At 39.9% G+C, this 25310-nt stretch overlaps 1 protein-coding gene across 2 annotated transcripts in view; it reads right to left on the reverse strand.

Annotated features, from left to right (window-relative positions):
* LOC105021740 (cAMP-specific 3',5'-cyclic phosphodiesterase 4D) overlaps window positions 1-25310 on the reverse strand; it is a 213563-nt gene that overhangs the window by 161971 nt on the left and 26282 nt on the right. For both annotated transcript variants that reach the window (XM_013137246.4, XM_013137245.4), the window contains exon 3: window positions 12827-13050. In XM_013137246.4, coding sequence (XP_012992700.2) covers window positions 12827-13050 — 224 coding nt within the window. The remainder of the gene's footprint in view (window positions 1-12826; window positions 13051-25310) is intronic.

Raw genomic sequence — 25310 nt, forward strand, 5'->3', positions numbered from 1 at the left:
CAGCCAATGAAAACCATCCCTAAAATTAAGAATGGCAGTGGGAGAATCATGTTATGCAAATGTTTCTCAGATTTGACTTGTCAGTATAGAAAGGGAAACGAATGGATTAAAGTACTGAGAGGTTATTGAGTAATACCTGCTGTCCTCTGCAAGAAAGCTGAACCTTGTATAGTACCTAACTTCTGACCAAAGAACTGACCAAAGAAACCCAATAGAAAATTACAGTACAGTGGCTTGAGAATAAAAACATAAACCCAATCAAACATTTATGACATGACATCAAGACTGCTGTCCATTAACGTTCCCCAAGAAACACGACAGAGCTTAAAAACAGTTTCATGAATAACAATGCTCAAATATTGCCAAGATGGTAGAGACCTGTACCAATAGATTAACAGCTGTAATTAATTACTGACAAAGGTGCTTCCACCAAGCATTATCTAAAAAGGCTCATCCAATTGATATTTTAGTATTGTATTTTTTAAATATATTTATTTGACATTATATAAATCCCCCTAAAATTGTGGAGTACATTCTGTTGGCAAGTGTAAAACAAATCGTAACTGTATTCATTAACTTTGAGGCACTGACACCACAAAATAAATACAAAGGGTTGTCAAATTTCAATAGGCCCTGTACATGTGTTTTAGCTAGGCATCCAAATATGATTTCTTCATCCCATTTGTACCATATCTATTGGTCAGGTTGCGTAAGCAGAATGCAATTGTTTGAATACTGCAAAGTGATAAGCACAATTCAGTTTACAAACAGCTGCAGCCCCTGAAACAGTTAATTGGCTGCCTGTGTTCTACTTCTACATGTGTCCATCAATAACATTCATTAATTAATAAATGACGTTAAGCCAAGGGCTCAATGGAAATCAGACAATACACATGGACTCAGGGTTTCAAGCGTTGGTTGATTTTGAATGTTACCTTGGAGGTGATAATTACTGTAATCATGTATCTATCTTAATTAAAAATCTAAATTATACCCTAATTCAATATTTATTATATATTTATTTATTCACGCACACAGACACACACACACACACAATCACAGACCGACCTTATTTTAGACTAACTTTAGAATAACATTGTCATTAAAAAAAATTATAATATGTAACTATGTAACTATTATGACGAAACCTAACCATAATGCTACTTTAATCCACAACACTAACCTCTAATCCCTAAACCTAAAGATTATTCTATTTCTATATGAATTTGTATTTGTTGAAAAATAATCATCACAGCAATAAATGGCAACAACGATATTTCAGGAACATTGCAATACAGAAGGAATACTGTACCGAAACGTCATAACGGTTGTGGGAAAGAAACCGGTATGATTAACCAAAGGGATTGGAAATGATCGCACAGTATTGGAGCAACATTTCACACGTATCAATTACAGCTACCTGTCACTCAAGACATGCTTTCTAATCGTCCTTCATCCTCCATCCACTCAATGCACAATGTAATTAGAATTTAAATCTCCAGTAACATATTTCATAAAGTAGGTTATCATGAAGTAGATTACTGTCAGCCTCCTTGTGGGATAACCCATTTCAACTATTCTACTCATAATGACATGTGTGCTTCAGTCATGACACTGGTCGGGTGTTACAACAAAGGAAGCCCAATCAGGGATGAAAATATGTCTGAAGTCGTATGTTCATTCGAATCGATGGCTACGTTCAAAATAACTATGACTTATCATCCACACAGCTCGCTTCCCTTCGCTTAAACCGCCAGTGGCTTTCCTCTGGAGCCCGGCCCTAAATGGCAGGGTGGACATTGATTGCTGTCGTTTTCCTGGAATGACAGCAGGTGGACATTGATTGGGAGCAACAGGGAGGCGGATGATTTTCCATCCCTCTTTTAACATCCTGTAACCACAGTAACAAAAAGAGCAAGGTGAAGTGTGCGTGTCTTTATGACTTAATTATATATGGGAACGAAGATTTCTCTGAACTGTGGTTAAATAGTAAGAAATTGACAGACTTTTCCTTACCCTAATTTGAAAAAGGAATTTTTTTTGGCTTGAGTGTTAGGTTTAGGGAAAAAGTTACAATTGAGGTTAGGTTTAAAAGGGTTTGCTTTAGAATTAGGTTTAGGGTTAAGCATTACTAGTTAGGGTTAGGACTGAGTTAGGTTTAGGCATAACTTGCTTGGTTATTCAGGTTAAGGTTAGAGTGAGACTAAGGTGAGATTAGGGTTATGGTTAGTAAAACTATGATTTTTTTAAGGGCAAGAAACTTTTAGGTACAGTGGGAGAACAAGTATTTGATACACTGCCGATTTTGCAGGTTTTCCCACTTACAAAGCATGTAGAAGTCTGTCATTTTTATCACAGGTACTCTTCAACTGTGAGTGACAGAATCTAAAACAAAAATCCAGAAAATCACATTGAATGATTTTTAAGTAATTCATTTGCATTTTATTGCATGACTTATGTAAAAAAGCAGAACTTAATATTTGGTACAGAAACCTTTGTTTGCAAATACAGAGATCATACGTTTCCTGTAGTTCTTGACCAGGTTTGCATACACTGCAGCAGGGATTTTGGCCCACTCCTCCATACAGACCTCCTCCAGATCCTTCAGGTTTCGGGGCTGTCGCTGGGCAATACAGACTTTCAGCTACCTCCAAAGATTTTGTATTGGGTTCAGGTCTGGAGACTGGCTAGGCCACTCCAGGACCTTGAGATGCTTCTTGCGGAGCCACTCCTTAGTTGCCCTGGCTGTGTGTTTCGGGTCGTTGTCATGCTGGAAGACCCAGCCACAACCCATCTTCAATGCTCTTACTGAGGGAAGGAGGTTGTTGGCCAAGATCTCGCGATACATGGCCCCATCCATCCTCCCCTCAATACGGTGAAGTCGTCCTGTCCCCTTTGCAGAAAAGCATCCCCAAAGAATGATGTTTCCACCTCCATGCTTCACAGATGGGATGGTGTTCTTGTACTCATCCTTCTTCTTCCTCCAAACACGGCGAGTGGAGTTTAGACCAAAAATCTCTATTTTTGTCAGCTCATCCAGATGGTCATTGGCAAACTTCAGACGGGCCTGGAAATGCGCTGGCTTGAGCAGGAGGACCTTGCGCACTGGAATGGAATGAGCAGTGTAAGGACAAGTCGTTACAACTCAATAAACAGAATCAGAAAATATTTGTTTTCGGGAAGCAGCAAAAGAAAATCTCTCATTGGCACCAGCGCGCAATTCAATACTGTCAGTTAAGGAATTGAACTAGTACACCAATTCCATTATTGAAAACGTTCTTTTAAGGTACCACCCCAGTTGAAATCCCCTTTTTTGACCTGAAGGATGATGAGAGGTTCCCATTGATAAACCAATTTATGTCAATAGGTCATCATTCTTGTCAAAGCATGACATAATTAACCTTGAAGGGGCAAAATAAAAAAGTGTCACCTTGAATTCTTCCCTTGGAAAATGCCATCGCTTTTCCTATAAGATGACAGGAACATTCTATTTATCCAGTAGAGGGTTGGAGATTATATAAATGTTATTATACATATCTATCATTTTTTTTTTTTTTAAGATTCCTCACCTAGAGACTAAACTTCATGTTTATTTTCAAGGATATTGCCAGCATGTTATCAATACTTTTCATGATTTTTGAGCTAGTATATAAAGATAGACGTATATGTAGATATGTGTACAAGGCATGCAAAGCTAACATTAAAGGAAACTTCCCAAAAGCTCCCCTGAAACGTTAACTTACATTTCGATGGCAGATTTGTGGCTGCAATTTTGGTAATGTATTGATACTGAACTGATAACACAGAGAAAGAAGAATATGCTTCTTTTAGGCTAATATTTGTTCCAAATGTTTGTTCCAAATGTCCCAAATATTTGTTCCAAATGTTAACAATATCTGGAATCCCAAAAAATTCCAATATTTGGAATCATCAAAATACAAGTCACACAAATGTCAACCTCTAAATGACAGAGCACATAAAACCAGAGGCAGTGGAAACCACTGCTTGGCCCCTTGAAAGATGTCTCAACTAACTGAAAAGGAGGAGCAATTCATATCAAAAGCTTTTTCATTCTGGGTTATTTAATTAAATTCTTCCCTTTAATTCAGATTGAGACGAACCCTGGTGCCTATCTGCTCTGACATCTCACCACTCCCACCTAACAACAAACGCAAAGGCTGACCTTTTCATATGACACCGCCATTGTCAAGGGAGGTACTGACTAAACGCCACCCTCAGTTTTCCTTCTATACAAAGAACTGCAGAGTTACCAATCATGAATTTGAATCATATAGGTCACGGTTCTCATCTATAAGAGATCTGCCTTCATGCCTGTCAGTCGCATAATGCACTCACCAGCTAGCTGCCTTTCGCCACCCTTTTTTTAATTTGCTTTTTATTTTATTTAAATCTATGTTTTATTTTTTTCCTATGTTTGTTTAAATCACATTTTTAAAAGAGCCCCCCCACACAGTACTTCAGTATTTTTAAGTGTTTTTTCCTGATGGAGGAGTCTTCTTTATTTGAACTGTTACTTATTTTTATGCGTGTTGAGGCTATCTTTAAGCTAAGGAACAGATTTATTTTTCTTTGTAAAGCCCATTGAATTGCTTCTATGTATGAACTGTGCTATATAAATAAACTTGCTTGCTATCCTTTAAGACTTCTTTTACATTTCATGTCATTTAGCGGTCCCTCCTATCCAGTGATCCAGTGACCACATATATTTTCATACCAAATCTTTCTGCCAGTTCGGGTCCTCAATGGGAGCAGATGTAGAGTCAACAAACCATGGCACTGCAAGCACCACGCTCCACCAACTGAGACCAACGGGACCCCACCTTGTTAGATTTGATCAGTTACCGCACATAAATCATGGCAACGATCCAGACTACCCCAATTACACAGAACTGGCAATTATGTAGGACCGTCGAATTTCACCTTTGCATTATTCATTCATTTTGGTACACACTTAGCGTCACAAATGAAAGACTTGGTCCCTACAGAGTGCACTACTTTTGACCAGGGCTCTTAGTACATAGGGCACTTCATAGGGAATAGGATGGCATTAGAGCCTCAAATTACATGACTCTTGATCTCAACTCCTGTCCACGAATGACAGGCTGGGTCTTCTTTAGGGCATCAGGTGAAGTGAAATTGGATGCATCTAATGTCAAACATTATTGTAATAGCACGGTTACTTCCCACTATGCACGTTAAGGCCTTCTTCTGCTATCCATCTTCAGTCTTAAAAACATAAAAACACATTGTGAACACACACACTGCCTCTCTCTCCTCCCCCCCACTCACACCCTCTCACCCTCTCTCATTCGCACAAATGAATACGAGCGGATAAAAGATCCCCACGAACGCAATCATAACTAAAGGGGAGAATTCGCCAACAGGAAAATATTAGTGCCTAGGTGGACATAGTCGTCTGCAAATAATAATCAAAATTGGGTCAAAGATGCACTGCGGGATCTTCAGGTCCCAGAGGTGTGTGTTTACTTCTGAAGTATCCCACAGCTCCAGCACAACAACACATTATCATAAACGTGACATTTGTTGTGTTCTCGCTAACTTATAAACCACGTATTCTCTCATAACAGTAAAACCAAGATGCGCGGAAAATTAATCACGGCTGTGCTGATGGAAACGAGGCTGCATGATTATTGAGTGCCCACTGAGCAAAATAATTTAAAAGTCTAGGTTCAAATTGATAGACAATATCTTCATTCAACATTTTAAAATTAACGAGGCGAGAAATGGCGGCAGTCTTCACGCTATGACTCTGAAAAGCAATTAAAATGTATCGGCCAATCATGAAATCATGAAAAAGTGTTTGCTTTTGACAAAGTTCACATGACTATTAAGTGCAGAGTGAATACCCACATTTCCAACAGAACAGATGACAAGCGGAGGCTATGTGCTGGAGGCATCACGACGAAGGCCAAAAGCAAATAGCTAAAATGCTCCTGCACTTTTCCATAGCCTGTCCATTTTATCAATGAGCTCTTGTCTGTGAAGCGTGTGCCCAAACCAGATGTAGCTTTTCTTTTGTGTGAGTTAAAGATGCAACGGAAGCCACAAACTTGTACTTTTATACTTTATTCGGTACATGGCTAAGGAAACGCAAAAGCAATTTTCATGTGTACTAGCACGATAATTACACACGTCCTTGGATGCGCATCAAGTCATTTTCATGGAAACACACACACTGTTATGTCTTTTTTCATCATGCAGAAATCTGTCTTGAATGGAAACCCGGCCAGTGCGGAAGTTTTGAAGCTCACACAAATGCACCGACCCCTGGCTTGAAACCGAAGAGGTTGCTGTTTGACGGCTGAAGGACACTGGTCTTGGAAAAAAAACAAACGGTTTGCTTTGAAGAGTCACACATTGACGCATCAGGCCCAGACAAATTGATCGCATGTGACATGAGTCACTAAAAAAGCATATTGCCCATGTAAGTTATAGGCTTTCTAGGACAGCTACCGTTGTAATTCAAAGTGAAGTTCTTGGTCTTTCTTTGTGCTTTACTGAATGCAGTGCAGATTGCATTAGGCCCTTTCGCTCTTGCTGTAGTTCATATCTACACGGAAAAAGGGGATACTTGTCAGTTTGCACACAAGGTTCAACAAGGTTCACAGTACATACCGTGTATTTACACACATACACTGTATATTTGAATACCTACACATACTCCGGTGCATGGTGACAGGTTGCTGACGGGATGATGGATGATGGATGATGGTCGAGGACAAGCAGAAAGAGTGGGATGAGAGTGTGGAGGGTCTGTAGCCTCAGCGTCCCCTCACGTCTGTGGCTCCCCGTCAGTGAAAAGGTCAGTGGCTATTCACTCTCACCGTGTCCAACTGGGCGACGCCGCCGTAAAGCCTCCTCAAAAGGCAGACTGCCCTCTCCGAACATTCACACATCTTATTTGTGTGGAGTAAAGAAAAGAGTGCCCTTTTTCTGCTGATCTCTGCAGGCGTTTAAATTAAAAAGTATTGTAGGTGGGTGTTTGTAAATGTATCCCTGACTGTTTAGTACAAAAAAAAACAACAACAATAACAACAAGAAAACAAGTCTATAAAAACAAATTGCACAAATGATTGTACATAGGGTGTGGACAGCTTTATTTCATGAAAAATGTTCTGATGGTTGAACATGTTGTCCTCATAGGCCTACAGTGTGGTGTATAGTCAACCAAGAGATAACAGCATGGCTTATTGCATAGCGACCCCTTTCCTTATGAGTTGACTTGATGGGCTGTACCTTTCTGGCAATTGTTCTATATCCATAAATTAGAAATAATTTCTTTGAACATTTTTGATGATGTGAATTATGATCACTCCTTGTGTGTTTGACATGAGCTGGTGGCTTTTAATGTTTCGTCAGTGTAAGTTTTGACCTGTAGACCCAGTGAGAGGCCATATAGAGGGGTGTTGTTAATGTTTATGACAGTAAATATAAATTTACTCTCAAACACATCACTGGTTTTCATTCTTTTGAAGTTTTACGCATGAAAGTTAACCAGGCTGATAAGTCGTTTTACATAGCTACTATTTAAACTATTCCAGAATTCTTGTCTAACCTTGTTGTCATGGCAGATAGTATTCACATTTTTGGCGATTTCAATATTCATATGGAAAAGTCCAATGATCCTCTTCAAAAAGCCTTTGACGCCATAAACTCAACAGATTTTATCCAACATGTCTCAGGTCCAACACACTGTCTCTGTCACGTTTGAAACAGGAATCAGACAGGTAAATGAGGCTAAATGTTTTATTTGCAGAATGGATTGGGAACCAGAGATAATGGTGAGTAGACAGAACGATGACAGTTGTAAATGAGCTGGTTGATAATCAAAGCCTCTCTTGGAAGGGAAGCGGATGGTGAACAGAAGCACATGTTGGCAAGGTTGAAGAAGATCAGGAAGCAGGCTATATCAGGAGGGGAAATCTCAGTAAGTCTCCGGAAGGTAAGAGGTCTGAGAGTCTATGTAGAGACCAGACCAGACGATGACTGAAAGGTGAGGGGGGTTTATCAAGGGTGAGCTGGTGATGGGATCCAGGTGGGGATGATTAGAATTCTGGTGATGAGGAACGAGTGGGCGGAGTTACCGATGGGGGTGATTGAGGCGTGGTGGATGGCGGAACCCTGACAGTCACATTCATACCTAAGATTTAGTCTCGTCATGAGAAATAGATATTGTAGATTTAATAATTTCCCCCCAAAATCCTGGAATATTGGATCATTGTCTTATTACATTTACTGTTAAAACAAGAAATCCACTTGCTGCACAAACAATGAGTTTCAAAAGCTGTACTATAAATTCTCTGACTACAGATAGATTTCTAGATATTCTTACAAGCTCGCTCATCAACGACAGAGTAAATAAATCCGCAAATGATCAAATCGAGGATCCAAACTCAACACTGTGAAATACTTTAGATACGGTTGCACCACTAAAAACAAAATAAATACGCAAACAAGAAACCTGCTCCCTGGTACACAGACAATACTAGAGCACTCAAGCAAGCCTCCAGAAAATTGGAGCGAAAGTGGCGCTCCACCAAGTTGGAAGTATTCAGACTAGCCTGGATAGACAGTACACTACAATACCGAAAAGCAATCACATCTGCTTATTTCTCCAACCTGATTGAGGTGAACATCTGTCTCTTCGATACAGTTGCAAAGTTAACAGAAAAGCAAAGCTCAACAAGTGAAGTGCGTCTTCACTTTAGCTGTAATGAATACATTAACTACTTTGATGAAAAGAACATCACCATTAGAAAACTGACACCTCCTTAAATTGTTATAGTCCCCAAAATCTCAGCTGTCCTGAGAATGTCCTGAACCTCCCTGGCCAGGTACCAATGCGGAATTTTTTGCTCCTGTATCGCTCAACACATCCACTAAATTTGTAATGAGTTCTAAACCCACACATTTTCATTGATTCCAGCAAAATTACTTAAAGAGCTATTTCCTGTGCTAGGTCAGCCAATGATGAACATAATAAACCAATAATAATACCAAACTCACAAAAAATTGCGGAAATTAAGCCTCTTCAAAAAAAATAATCTGGATCCTGACATCCTGACAAACAAGTACAGGCCAATATCGAACCTCCAGTTCCTCTCAAAAACCTTAGAAAAATGTGTTTCCCAACAACTGAATGCCTTCCTGAAGACAAAAAACATTTATGAAATGCTCCAGTCCAGTTTTAGACCCCAACATAGTACTGAGACTCGCTCGTGAAGGTAAAAAATTACCTTCTAATGGCTTTAGACAAAGGTTCCGAAATCCGTCCTGTTACTTCTTGATCTTAGTGTTGCTTTTGAAACTATTGATCGATCCCTTCTCTTAGAGCAGGGGTGTCAAACCGGTTCCACGGAGGGCCGAGTGTCTGCAGGTCTTTGGGTTTTCCTTTAAATTGGTTCCCAGGTCAGACCTGAACAACCAGGTGGGGGTAGAAATTAACCAATTAGTGAACTCATTAATCAATCAGGTACAAGGTGAGAGCGAAAACCTGCAGACACTCGGCCCTCCGTGGAACCGGTTTGACACCTGTGTCTTAGAGAGACTGGAAACCCATATTGGGCTATTTGGACATGTTGTAGCCTGGTTTAAATCATATTTATCTAAAAGATATCAGTTTGTATGTGTGGATGGCATATCCTCTGACAAATCAAAGATATTTTTTGGTGTTCCTCAAGGCTCAGTTCTGGGCCCATTATTGTTCTCACTATATATGCTGCCTCTGGGTGATGTAATCCGGAATCACAATGTCAATTTTCAATGTTATGCTGATGACACAGTTATATATTTCAATGAAGCATGGAGAAGCCCCAAAATTAGCTACTTTGGAAGCATGCGTTTCAGATATTAGGAAGTGGATGAGAGAGAACTTCTAGCTTTTAAACTCAAGAAAAACAGAAATGCTTGTTTTAGGACCCAAGAAACAAAGAGCTTTGTTGGCAGATCTCACTGTGAACCTCGACGGCTGCATGGTTGTATCCCAACAAACTGTAAGAAATCTTGGCATTACCTTTGACTCTGACCTCTCCTTGGATGAACATATAAAATTCCTCAAGAGTTGCTTATTTTCATATTCAAAACATTGCAAAAATCAGAAACTTTCTATCAAAAACTGATGCAGAAAAACGAATCCATTCTTTTGTTTCTTCTAGATTAGATTACTGCAATGCTCTTCTTTCCGGTTACCCTGACAAATCAATAAATAAACCTCAATTAGTGCTGCACACGGCTGCTAGAATCTTAACTAAAACAAAAAAATTGATAAATCAATAAATCAATACATGGACTTGCTCCTACTTACCTCGCTGAAATGATCCAGCCATACATACCTACATGTAACCTACAATCGCAAGATGCAGGACTTTTAATTGTACCTAGAATCTCTAAACAAACAGCCTGAGGCAGGGCCTTCTCTCATAGAGCTCCACTACTGTGGAATGATTTGCCAATTAAGGTTAGAAATGCAAACTCAGTGCAAACATTCAAGTGTCTACTAAAGACTCATCTCTACAGCATGGTCTATGATTAAGTGTAGTCTGGCCCAGGGGTGTGAAGGTGACCAGAAAGGCTTGATACTGTCCACCCTTGCTGTCTTGCCAGGTGGGCTCTCATCGCCACTGGGATGCCCTCCCTCTAATGCCTTTCGGGGAAAGAGTCACTGGCTTGTTGTTGCCTCTCTGTTGTGCACTTGTGCAATTGGGCGGTACTCTGCTGGCAATACTCAGCCCTCATTCAGGGTGTTTGCGGTTGGTGGGTGTCCCTTTGGTTGATGCTTGGCAATGTGGGTGGAATGATTTCCTGCCTGTTGGGCCCTGTCCGGGCCCTCCCCCAGATAGGGCCACAGTGTCACCGGACCCCCCTGTCTCAGCCCCAAGGTCTTACGCTGCTATATTATTGTGCCGGGGGAGTACGGTCAGTTCTCCTTCTCCAATATAAATCCTTGTTAATTATTACAATTTGTACTCTTAATAAGTCCACCCGGCACAGCCAGAAGAGGACTGGTCACCTCTCTGAGCTGGGGTCCTCTCTAGGTTTCTTCCTAAATTTCGGCCTTCTTAGGGAGTCACTGAATTTCAACACTACTGTTATTTACTCCTTGGGGTTTAAGACCGGGTGTTTTGTAAAAGCATTTTGTAACAACTGCTGATGTAAAAAGGGATAAATTAAATACATTTGATTGATTGATTGATATACATATACATATATACATAAACCAAAACCTCTTGTTCAAGGTGAATTTGCTGCATATTGTATCTTATATACACAGTAACTATAGATCTAAATATAGCATCACAATGAGTCCCTGTCTGCTGAATATTGCCGGCTCTGCCATTACCAAAGTAACATATTGAATATTCTTACACGACTCCATGTTCTATACATGTAGACTGTGCTACCCTTTTTTCCTGTATCTATGCAATTTGTGAGATGATGAGCATATCTAAAGTGCTACTCTACCAGAGCTGATACCATTTCTGTAGTTACTTTAGGGTTTGGGGAATTTAATGAAAAATACTTTTCTGTCTAAAGGCTCCACTTTGACTATGACATGTAGCAAACGTGCGCTCTCATATGCCCATTATTCAGGAAATGTTTGCACTAAGTGCTGCAGATCAGTCTGGTTAAGAGCGTCTGCTATATTACTAAAATGTATTTTGACAGAGTTTCTCGTGGGTAGTTACAGTAACTAAGCACTGACTGTGAATCACGATGTCAATCACATTTGTGGAATGACTAGAACACTCATTATTCCCCCAAAATTTTAATTCCAAATTGTCTTTGCAATTATGCATCACAATAGCAGTCATTTATATTTCAATAACGGTCTTCTGCGGTTTCAGTTTTAGTTTATATATAGTGCCATTGCACATTCTTAAGTAACTTAAGGTCCACATAAAATCTAAAACTTGTGACGGAGTACCGAGGAGTTACAGACAACAGATTATTATAAACAGTTGAACTGAAAAATGACATATTTCTCAAATTCTTCTTCTTCTAAGTGCATATAACAGCACCAAGCTATTTACTATAACTATAAGAATGGAGAAACTGAACCGCACCCTTTGTCTATATAGAACGTGTCCGGACTATTAAGATCCGTTCTGCGTTTATGTACTGCTTTCTTTCATTCAAAACACAGGTTTTTTTGGCAAGAGGTCATTAGAAATAGTGACAATATCCAGAGGAAATACAATAAGATGTCACAGTATGCCTCTGATCTGTATGAAAGTTTGAATATTAACACACAGACACACCCTGCTAAATCGCTGTTCAATCATTTCATCGGACTAATTCGGGTACAATGCAATTCCAATGTTGACAACTGCAACCATGGAAACCCAATTTATGCTACTAATCACTGATAACACATTGTCAACTTGCCATCTATGGTTATGTTTTCCTGCTACCCTGTTTATGCAGATCTTAAACTGGCACCATCTTGATTGACCATAAAAGGTTTGTGTTTGATCATCACAGTCAAAATGATTTGGTTGCAAGATATCAGTGGTCTGCCCTACACAGAAAAATACAGACACCCCGACAAACACACACACACGCACACACACACACACACACACACACACACGGACGGACGATACAAAAAAACTGATTTAGACCAGCTTCCCTCTGAGCTCCTTCACTCATCCCCATCACTCACCGTCATCTCTCATTTCTCTGCCTCGATCTCGCCCGCTCACACACACACACGAACCAGCCCCCCCCCCCCTGTCCCATACCCCTGTCCCGTGGGTACCACCCTGCAGACCCCCCCCCCCCGTACCTGCCGGTGTCTGCCGAGGTGATGGCGATGAGCGGTGGTATCCGCAGGGCGAGGCTGGTGGGCCTGGGGATCGGCTCCGTCTCTGCCCTCGGGACCCAGTCGTGCTGCTCTGCCTGCCGGAAGGCCAACGAGGGCAGCTGGAGGGTCCGGCACGACAGCCTCCGGACTTGAAAGGGCTCCATCTCCAGGCCCATTCCTGGCTCTGGGGAGTCATCGTCAGAAACCTGAAAGGGGACAAGGGGGGAGCGGGAGGTCAAATACGTGACGAGGGCGTCTGCTGTAGTTCTGCTTCAAGGCTAGAAACGCTAAGGTTTGAGCTGTGGCAGTGTAATGGGCTCTTGCTTATGTGAGATTGGAAGGACTGCCTGGGGTTGGCTGGGTGTCTAGTCAGACCGGGGTGCTGTGGTATTATTGGTGTATTAGATTTTATTAAATGTTTTGAATGTCTGGATTTTGCTTTTTTTCAGTATTGTTTTGTTTGCTGTCATGTTTTTTGCTTTAATTCCCTTTGTGTGATAAAAGCAGCGCATATACCGTAACTCAATTAATGTCTGTTTTTGAAATAAAACTTTGGAATGAAAATAAATTTATATGAGTCAGTCCTCTGTCATTTCTGTTATGTTTTAAGGCTGGGGGATGGGGGGCAAATGTACTCTCAATGACTGAGCTTGATGATTATTGTTTTTTAAATATGTATTGTCATTGAGCTAAAATATTCCCTGTGGGGAATGAGCACACCAACATCGTATATTACAAATTCCAATTATTTATAATAACAAATCCGATTTGCCCATATACACACATTATGGTCATCAAAGTACACAATTGTAAGAGAATGAGGATAGAGTAGATAAAGACTAGGACATGTCAGTGGTTTACAATGGTGGATTAGGAAGACAACAAAAATATCTCTACCCCAAACACATAGAAATCTAAGGATATCTCCCCCAAACACACACAGATATCTAAGGATATCTCCCCCAAAAATACACAAATATCTAAGGATATCTAGACCCCAAACACACAGATATCTAAGGATATCTCTACCCCAAAACACACAGATATCTAAGGATATCTCTACCCCAAAACACACAGATATCTAAGGATATCTAGACCCCAAACACACAGATATCTAAGGATATCTCTACCCCAAAACACACAGATATCTAAGGATATCTCTATCCCAAACATACAAATATCTAAGGATATCTCTACCCAAAAACACACAGATATCTAAGGATATCTCTACCCAAAAACACACAGATATCTAAGGATATCTCTATCCCAAACATACAAATATCTAAGGATATCTCTACCCAAAAACACACAGATATCTAAGGATATCTCTACCCAAAAACACACAGATATCTAAGGATATCTCTATCCCAAACATACAAATATCTAAGGATATCTCGAACCCAAACACACAGATATCCAAGGATATCTCTACCCAAAACACACAGATATCTAAGGATATCTCTACCCAAAAACACACAGATATCTAAGGATATCTCTATCCCAAACATACAAATATCTAAGGATATCTCGAACCCAAACACACAGATATCCAAGGATATCTCTACCCAAAACACACAGATATCTAAGGATATCTCTACCCAAAAACACACAGATATCTAAGGATATCTCTATCCCAAACATAAAAATATCTAAGGATATCTCGAACCCAAACACACAGATATCCAAGGATATCTCTACCCAAAACACACAGATATCTAAGGATATCTCTACCCAAAAACACACAGATATCTAAGGATATCTCTATCCCAAACATACAAATATCTAAGGATATCTCGAACCCAAACACACAGATATCCAAGGATATCTCTACCCAAAACACACAGATATCTAAGGATATCTCTACCCAAAAACACACAGATATCTAAGGATATCTCTATCCCAAACATACAAATATCTAAGGATATCTCGAACCCAAACACACAGATATCTAAGGATATCTAGACCCCAAACACACAGATATCTAAGGATATCTAGACCCCAAAACACACAGATATCTAAGGATATCTCTAAACCTGAACTGCACATCTGATTCACTATTCCAGGGCTTGATTGATGGCCTGATCAGTCTGATCAGGAGTGCTAGCTGCAGTAGATCAAATACATGGAATGAATGGGGGTCCCAGAGGAGAGGGTTGAATATCTCTGCAATAGAGCGTTTCTAAGTTTGCCAAGCCAACTCATTGCTATTGGGGTGTTTACTTGGGTAGAAAAGCTGCAACTAATATATGGTAGATTACATTTTCCCTCCCTACAGTTCACAATAATACATATTTCATGCAGCATCAAATTATTATAGAGGCCTAACAAACTTGCCATCCCAAGGCTGAATTTCTGTTTTTAGATTGTAATGATTTCCAACTAGGACATGCGCCCCACTAGGGTTCATATCGTATACAGGATGTCATTTTAATGGGAAGGCCAACCTGAGATGAGGCATAGCGGGGAACGCTGGAGCTTGAAATGGTGCTAGTGTACCCCTGCATTTATGTGCTCCACAGATCCTGTTGTAAAGCAAAAGCATGTTGGGCTTTCTGGACTGAGGCGTGTCACGGCAGGATGCATCCATATAACTAAGGACGTCTAGTGGAATGATAATGCTAAATAAAATTAAACAAGGAATATTTTTTAAAGGGCATTTGTAAATGTATACTGTGTACTGTACGGTGTGTAATATCATATTTGGAAGTAAACGTTTTACAATTCTCTAATTGACTGTTGCTGGTGGAGACATATAAAGATCCAGGACACAAAATGAGGTAACCTAATGAGACAATTTTCAGTCCCTGCACGAACTATTCCTCCAAGCTCTAACTGGACGATGTGACCGACCAAATGGAGAAGGGGGAATCAGAGAGCAAGATGTCTGAACAAACATTTACATCTGATTAAAGGCACATTCACATTTCACACAAACAGTGCTATATTATCATAGCTATCAAGGGCATATAATGGGCCTCAATCGCAGTCCGCCATTTAACTGGAAGCCCAGACATCCTTGGAAACCAAGGTATTTACATACACAGAGTGAAATATTCTTAATGTGACAAATAATACACCTGCTCGAAGGACATATTTCACAGACATCAAGCGTGGACGGAATATGAGTCAATCACCCTAATGTATTTCATGAAGCCCTTTTTACATCAGCTGTTGCTACTGTTAGAAATTAGCCGTTTCATATAGTGGTTGAAATAATTATCGCATACCTTGTCAAGGGAGAGAGTAATTCAATTATTTATTGCAGCAGTAGATAGTCTCGTTCATGAGGTTACGGACCTGGTCTTCCTTACACAACCTAAATCTCATCTCACTCAATCTCTTCTCACTGTAATGTTGGTTACAAGCTGATATATACATTGGAGGGTGTGTCTACCTAGCAAAGATCAGGTATCCAAGACAGTAAGCCCCATGCCAAATGGTCAGTGTAAACATTCCTGTGGTTATCAGGGAGAAACCTACAGAGAGAATCTAAACAGAGAGGATTCTGTTGGTCTCATTATCTGGGCACATTCACTTACATTCATATTGTAATTGTTAATCCTCAGATTCCACATTACATAGTGCTTATACAAATACCCAGCCAAAACCCCTAAAGAGCAAGCTACAACAAGAAGCCATAGTGACTAGGAAAATCTCTTCTAGTAGGGAAGGAACCTAGGAAGAAACCTAGAGAGGAGCCAGACTCCAAGTGGTGGCTAGTAATCTTCTGGTTATGCTATTAAAGAGTGCATGTTTTTGCATGTTCCGAGGACCGACAGGTCAATAAATTCAGTTACGCTGTGTCCTGACTCTTTAAGCAGGAACCAGGTCAGCTTCATGACCAGGCGGACAAGGACAGGGACAACCAGTTGGCCTTCGACCAGACTCTTTAGGCCAGTGCTTCCCAATCCTGGTCCTGGGGAGCCCAAGGGGTGGACGTTTTTGCTCTTGCCTTAGCATTCACACACTTGATTCGACTAAAAGACATGATGATAGGTTGATAACGTCACTCAAGTGAGTCAGTGGTAGGGCAACATTTGAATTAGGTTTGTGAGTGCACCCATTTGGGTCCCCGGGACCAGGACTGGGAAACACTGCTTCAGGCAGAAACCAGCTCAGTTGCACAACCAGGTGGTTATCCTATAAGGGGGACACCATCGGCCCATTGTCCCTGAGGGTTATTTTGCACATAATATAAGAAACGTGTATTCCTATTTTTTACCGGAGCTATCATGCCCCTGTTCTGTATGTCTATTTGTGTATTCTGTTTCCTCCTACGATTCGCACTGTATTGTAGGACTAGCAAGGACAGTGGAAATAGAAGCAGTGCAGACCTTAAATTCTTCACATACCGTTTCTTCACATATAAATGTTTTTCGTGAAATTGGCAATGCTAATAAAACCTGTAATGCAATTATTTCTAATCGTCTTTTGTAATTAGCCTTATGAACATGGTTTCTCTCTGTGCTATAATGGCCATGAAATGAAAAACTAAATAGGATATCTGTTCCTGCTCGCAGTATCCACAATGGTGCTTCCCATACGGAACGCTTGAAACCAGCTGGCATGAAGAAGATAGTAACGGACCTACATAAGAGTATTTCAAAATAACTGCATTTTTGTGTCGTAAATAGCATCATTAGAAATATCTGTGAAGCCTTCTGGAATTACAAACAACTTTTACCAATCAGTTATTTCAAGCCACTGTGCGCATATATACATACATATCTTGCAGAGGCTGCTCCTGCATTTAAACCCACTAGGCTTTTGCAAGTACCACTATATTTAAACGTGTTGGTCATGTTTAAGTGTTCCCCCTGACACCTGTGCTTGGGAAGATCATTTAAAAACCACGTTTCCAGGCCCCTTGCACAGCGCATGATTGGCTGAGTTGGTCCAGCACAAGAACAGACACTGGCTTATAACTGTAGCCTCTGAAAAAACCCTCTGGCACTCTCGCACCTCTTTAGGCGAACTAGGCACCAGTGCACTCAGTCAAGAAAGCAAAGGCAGGTTCATACAAACAGCAAAATGCGTCCCAAAAACCTTCCGGGACACTGTGAAGCCCATCATGGAAAATGAAAACGCCTCCTACCAGCTCCCTGCAAGACTAAAAGTTGCACAGTTACCTTGGGCAAAACCAGAATTACTGAAAGCTTTTATAACCACTTTGCAGCGGTTGGCCACGCATTCCCGCTGCCGCCACTGCTGCGTCTGATGGCTGCAGTGTTTTCCCTCAGACTTGTCCTTTCATTCAGTTCCGGTGAGGGAGGTTCAGAAAGAGCTCCAAAACACTTGGAATTGTACAAATCAGATGGGGGCATGTCCGTCAGTACCTCAAGCATGTACAGATCAGCTCTGAAAATCCCTATCGATTGGAAAGCTGCAGTGCATAATGTTGCGCCTGCAGCCGTAGACTATCATTCACCTTTACACAGGCGACACTGTTTTGCATACGTCCGGGCCCTCGTTGTGTTCTTTACTGACCACCCTTCAACAGCGCTTCAATATCATACGCCACGCTGTCCTTGATCTCAGAGACTACACATACTCCCGCCCGCCCTACAAATAGTCTCACCTGAGATAGAGTACCTCGCTTTCTGATTAAACTGCTCACTACTTTTCCAGATGTACATTAGCCACCTGCGTCCGAAAAGAACACTTTGAACTGGTTTCCTCTTTCGAGTCAAAGCCTACTTCACCTCTGCTGCAAAAAATTTAATAAAAATACTATTGAAGAAATTAACATCCTAGACGTTGGCAATGTCATTTGCAGGGTTGCCAATACCAGCCACCTCAATATATTAAATGTAGTTTATTGCAACTCCATACACATTGTCGCAAGTGACCCTCTTAAAATGAACCGGTACATGCACCTTATCTCTCTGAATAGGCATGGTGTAATTTATTAGTTCAATTAATTGATCTGCTTTTAACTTCGTATCGTCTTGCACTGTCATGCCTTTGACCTGGTCGCCACTGCAAATGAATTGGTTCTCGATCAGCTTACTTTGTAAAATAAAGGTCAAATGAATAATTAAAGTAAGTAGATGGATTTGGAGGGGCGGGCACTGCAACAGAAACAGACGACAGACATGTAATGTATCGGTTGCGCTGGGGAACGCGATTCAGAAATGTGACTAGTTTTAGTTGTAAAGTGCGTTCTCAGCCACCGTACCTGCTCTGTGTGGGGTTTTGTCGTTGAAGCATAATAAAGCAACCAGCGTGAAGTTAACAGCGTCTCCGTCACTGAGTGTCAGAATATTACAAGACACATACATGTATTAAGGTTGGGAGTGTGTTACATATGAAAGCCTATCTATACACTGGTATATGAAATGATTAGTTTTTTATTGCAATATTTGTAGTTAAGTTAAGACTATGATAGAAAGTAATGTTTTGGTTAATAATATTGCTCAAATGAGAATCGTTGAGTACTCTTCATGTGAGCCAAACGTTTTGTTTAGTTTTTTATGTTGTTTTATGTTTTATGTAGTTAGAATGAATCTGGTCAGACAAAATTGAACTTTAAGACCACATCATGCTGTTACAGATGTAATACATTTATTCAAGGCATGGTTGGGCAAACAAAGGCCAAACAGTCAAATCTGGTCCACAAGCCCAATCAATCACCATGGAAAGTTTGAGAGTAAAATAAAATATTGAAATTGTGTGTAAACACACCAGTTCACTCTTTAACATTTAAAAGTTGATTCAAAAATATGTAGAAATGATCATCAAATGGCCCTCAAAACAATTTTGACAAATAAACTGTTAATTACAAAATAAAAGTGTGGCCAGTTGTTGAATTTCAAAATCCCAATGTAGACTTTGAACCAAAATGTTCACCCATCCCTGTAAAAAGATGCTCTAGACCAGTGGTTCCCAACCAGGGGTACTAGGACTTGAAAACACTCATGACACCATAGACTTACTAGTGAAATTAACGTGAGGGGATACTTCATGGGTACTGAAAGCAGTGCAAAAACATTTTGGAGGTACAGTAACTGAAAAAGGTTGGGAGACACTGCTCTAGACCATCCTCTCAGCCAATCAGTGCAGTGTATTCTGTTTCTTAAAACCCATAAGATCAGACAGAGCATTTAAAGGACAAACCACATTAGGTCTAGTGCAGTCAATTGTTTTTTAGTTTTCTTACAACATTTGATCAAACTAACACTGTCAACCTGTCTATAAATTTGACCTTTGTCATTACCTGATAGTTGTTGGTTTAAAATACGAGACCCCAGTCAAAAGACAGACATCATATCATCATATAAATATGAAACAGTTAAAAATACCTTGCAGAGTAAAGGGCTACTAGATAAATGAATAGGTAACAGAGTTCATTAGCAACTGCTAAGGGAAGAACAAACATCACATACTTATAATTCCACTTCACCAAAACATTCACCCGCATCCATTAAGATCCATGAATATCCCTTCCCATCCATTAACATCCATTAATATCCTTCAACATCCATTAACATCTCATAACATCCATTAACATATCATAACATCCATTAACTTCCATTAACATCCCATAACATCCATTAACATCCCATAACATCCATTAACTTCCATTAACATCCATTCATATCCCTTAACATCCATGAACATCCCTTAATATCCCTTAACATCCATTCATATCCCTTAACATCCCTTAATATCCCTTAACATCCATTTATATCCATTAACATCCATTAATATCCCTTATCATCTATTAAAACCCCTTATCACCCATTAACATCCCTTAACATCCATTACAGTTTTTTTCAATTGCTTAAGCACAATTTTGCCCGGTTTTTCAAACCCCTTCACACAAGTAGAACAACATCTCAGATGATTTGCAAAATGGAACACTTTTGTCAAAACTATACAATGTCTTAAAAACCTTATTTTGTTGTCATAACATAAATCCAACCATCATATGGTCTGATTCTGTTTGAATCAGTCAAACACTCATGTGCTCAACCTAAAACACTTTTAGCATTTAAACAGAGAAAGTGGAAAAATAAATTCACCAACACCACATGGCACCAATTGTGCAGACTAATGAAAATATTTATTTTCATTTACTCAAGTCAGTCAATACTGAACATTTCAAACAAAACAGTTTTCCAGTTTTCATACAGTATTACTGAACGTACCAATACTATAACATAAATTACATATTCAGTTCAGCACCGAAAACCCCCCCCAAAAAACAAAAATCTCTCTTGGATCTGGCCACTGGGCCTCATCAACATCACAGGCTATATTTTCATTTGCATGGCAACGTGGGAAGAATCTTTTGGAGTGACGAATCCACCCTTGTATGGATGCTGTTTCAATTTGATCACATGCTTCCTCCATAGCTTGAATGAGGGCCATCTGGACATAGGGCCGAAAATCATAAACCTTCCACCGCCATGCTGAGAAGAACTCCTCGATGGGGTTTAGGAAGGGGGAGGATGGTGGAAGGTATTCAACTGTAAATTGTGGGTGTTGATGAAACCAGTTTTGGACCAGAGCAGAACGATGGAAAGCTACATTGTTCCAGACAACAATGTATTGCATCTGGTCCCTTTGGTTTGCTGCCATGATAAGATTGTGTAATCTGTCTAAAAATGTAAGAAGGAGGTCAGTGTTGCAAGGACCCAAGTTGGCATGGCAGTAGAGGACCCCATTCTGTTTAATGGCAGCACAAAGGGTAATGTTACCCCAACGTTGCCCTGGTACATTGACAATAGCCCTGTGATGTTTCTTCCCCTTCTTCTCACTGTTGTCAGGTTAAATCCAGCCTCATCAATGTATATAAACTCATGCGGGACTTCCTCCGCATCCATTTGCAAAACTCTCTGAAATACAGCAAAAGATCACATAGTGTAAATCAATTTACTGTATGTCTGCTATACAGTAAAAGTACATTGAAAAGGTTATGTGTTCAGTACACAATACTACAGACAGTGAACAGAACGTACCATCACAGATTCACAACGCAGGACTTTCACCCATCTGAATGTCTTTCAAAATACACTTTATACAGTTGTTTCATCAGAACTTTGTTTTTTTAAGGATACAGGCTATTGTTGACAGAGAGACCTGTTGGACATTATTGAAACTTGAGTGATCATTGACAATATGGACTTGAATTTCTCTAAGTCTAATTGCATTACTGGCCAAAACGAGGTTTATGATCTCTCTTGCTCCTGTGTGAATATGGGGCCCCTCCCTCCTAGGTGTTCTCAATGTATTTATTAACATCACATAACATCCCTTAACACTCATTAACATCCATTAATATCCATTAATAACCATTAATATCCATTATTATCCCTTAACATCCATTAACAACCATTAACATCCATTAACATCCATTAACATAAATTAATATCCAATAATATCCATTATCATCCATTATTATCCATTAAAATCCATTAACACCCATGAATATCCATGAATATCCATTAAAACCCATTAACATCCACTAACATCCATTAATATCCATTAACATCCATTAACATCCATTAATATCCATTAATATCCATTAATATCCCTTAACATCCATTAATATCCATTAACATCCCTTAATATCCATTAACATCCCTTAATATCTATTAATATCCCTTAACATCCCCTAACATCCATTAATATCCCTTAACATCTATTAATATCCATTAATATCCATTAACATCCCTTAACATTGAATTGTATACGCTAATGGTTTGTGAAATTTACTTTGCTGTCTTGAGATTCATTGTTCCTCAGCGGTGGTAGAAGAGGCCCTTTCCTCTTTTGAAACAGGTTCCAGCAAGTCATTTTTCACTCCGCACTGTACAATCATAAAAGTCCAAATTGCAACCATAGACACGGTTAATGGAACTCAACCCAAACAATGCAATGGTGTTGGGAAAAATATTGTAAATCTCCTAATATCCCCCAGCAAAATGTGCCTACATTCAGGCAATTGTTTGTATTTCACACAATGTTGAGGTACAAATCAAGGTATTATTTCTGTATCATTGTCACCAATCCACTGTACATATAAAATCAGTTTGACAATGTATCATATCCAACCAGATGTGTGATTCCTTGTTAAAAATAGCATCCTATTACTTCAAATGCTTGTATTGCACATTCAAATTCATCACATGTCACTTTGTGTGTAAAATATAATAGTGAACAAACAGACAATGGTCTCTTACAAAAAGTGTTTGAATTGAAAAGGTGTTTAAATGCAGTGGCATGAAGATCAACCCAAAATGGGTTTAACACATTTGTGCATAACTGACATTGGAAAGGGGGCTACAACCGAAAATTTGCTTAGGACCCCCAGCGCTGGTACTGTTTGCAAAGAGGGAAAGAAAGGGAGAAAAATACAGGCTGAACACAACAATTTTGAAAAATGCAGGAAAATGTCCTATGAGAATCCATGCTTGTTATCAGTTTAATCTCCTTCACTCTCTAGGAGTGTGTTATGAGGCACAGTTCACCCTGACCCTAAATAGATTAAACCTGAACAAAAACAATGACATGGAGCGTATTAGAGCACGTTTATTTGTGGAATGAAAAATGTTTCCTATTAGCAACAGAAAGACACAGGGAATGTTCAGCTTGACCTCGCTGGAAAAAGGTGAGACTGTGAGACTCATAAGGCCAAATTAAATCAAACATATGTAAGAAAACATTTCAAATACCATCCCTGAGTTAAAAGAAAACAAAAACGTCTTATTCTGCACAATTCAAATGTTTTGTTTGAAATAATTTCCCATCAAAAGCAGAGTCCTTCAGAGCAGAACTGAAATGCAGGCATGGCTTGTCTTATTAATTGGGAATGAAAAGCCATGTTGACCGAGGGTAGTGGGGCCATTTTCAGCTCATACATCAATCCAGTCCCTGGGTGATAACGCATTAATCATCACTCTACATAACTGCCGCGCACAGTGAAAGTCTTAATCACCTTCCTAGAGTCCGGGCTAAACAGTAGTTACTACCCCTTTCGTCTTTCTGCCTACCAAGTGCTCGACATCTCATTTACTGTATAGCAACAGTAACACTCCAAGAGATCCATTCTTGAAAATCGCCTCCCTCAGACTTCAGCGCGTACAACGTACGAAGAGAAATGAAAGGTCCAGCCTAACTGGTTTGAGTGATTTCACTGCTTCCCCCACGGTTGCTAAGTGAGGACTAACGGTGGAGATCCTTCAGGAAAGGAGGATGCGGCGCAAATTGGTTCTCGTTGGGGAATCCATTTTGTAAGGGCCCAATGTGATTACTCAACAGTATTGTGCTATCTTACAAGCGCATTCTGTTGACATAATGGCACAGCGCACTCTTATTGATTTAACAGCCAATTACTGGAGAGAAACCTCCCTCACATTTTTTTACAGAACAAGCGATTATGCGCCAGCATAAATCATGGTTAGTGGCAAACATCCTTATCAGTTTGCCTTAGTGCGATGGTAAAGCAGCGCTTACAGGTGGCGTGCTTTTAAGTATTTGTTTGTTCTGGCGTCCTTTGGGTCGTACGCACTGATAATAGCAATTAGTTGGAGCCAATGAATTCATAATGACTTGTCTGTTATCTACAGGTTGGCAGAGAAACAAAATCTCCCGTGTAACAAATGCCATGATGTCACTGTTTCAGACGTTCTTATTGTTCTCACAGGAGGCATAGAAGCTCGCTGCAAGACATGTTTCAAATTACCTGGCCATATTATGCTGTCAATTAGAACTGAGGGAGTAATCACCTCATCTGTAAGCTGTGAAAATAACCCTGGCGCATAGAAATAAATGGTACACCTGCTCCACTATTGACAGGGACGTGGAAGGACTATGGCTGTTCCACGACAGGTTAAATTGTACTTATAAGCCTTTTAATGCTCCCTCCACGGTGAAAATAACCGAGATACAGATTCCATTCTAGTAAAAATGTTATTCTCAAATATAATTCTACAGTCCTCGTGATTTCACGAAATCGATTAAAACAACTTATTTCTTTCAAATGAAAGCCAAACCCTTATTCTGTTTGGAAACGGAGGTGAAGTGATGATTGGTTTAAATAATTTGGTCAAGAAATTGTGTCTGCTGTAGACACTCCCAGGGATATCGGTTGAACAATGGCTCATCTAACGACAGACTCAGTACATGTGTGATAACCCAGCTAACACATACATAACCACGACCAACCTTGACGTTATGAATTGGTAATGGATTGGTAATTTCATGACATTACCTTCTCAAAACGTTGTGGCAACGTTATCCGAAGGTCATTGCATGACCACATAATTGGTTATCTTCATTTACCTCCTCAGCACGTTGCAGGAGCGTAATTACACGACGTACTGACAAGGTAACTACTTAACGTACCAATTTGGTAACGATCCTACGTAACTCCAACGTTATCTGAAGGAAAATAATGCCCACATAATTGGCAATCTTCCTTACCTACCCAGGATGTAGCAGAAATGTAATGACAGGACAG

Source organism: Esox lucius, chromosome 14 (assembly GCF_011004845.1).
Source record: "Esox lucius isolate fEsoLuc1 chromosome 14, fEsoLuc1.pri, whole genome shotgun sequence".
Lineage (NCBI taxonomy): Eukaryota > Metazoa > Chordata > Actinopteri > Esociformes > Esocidae > Esox > Esox lucius.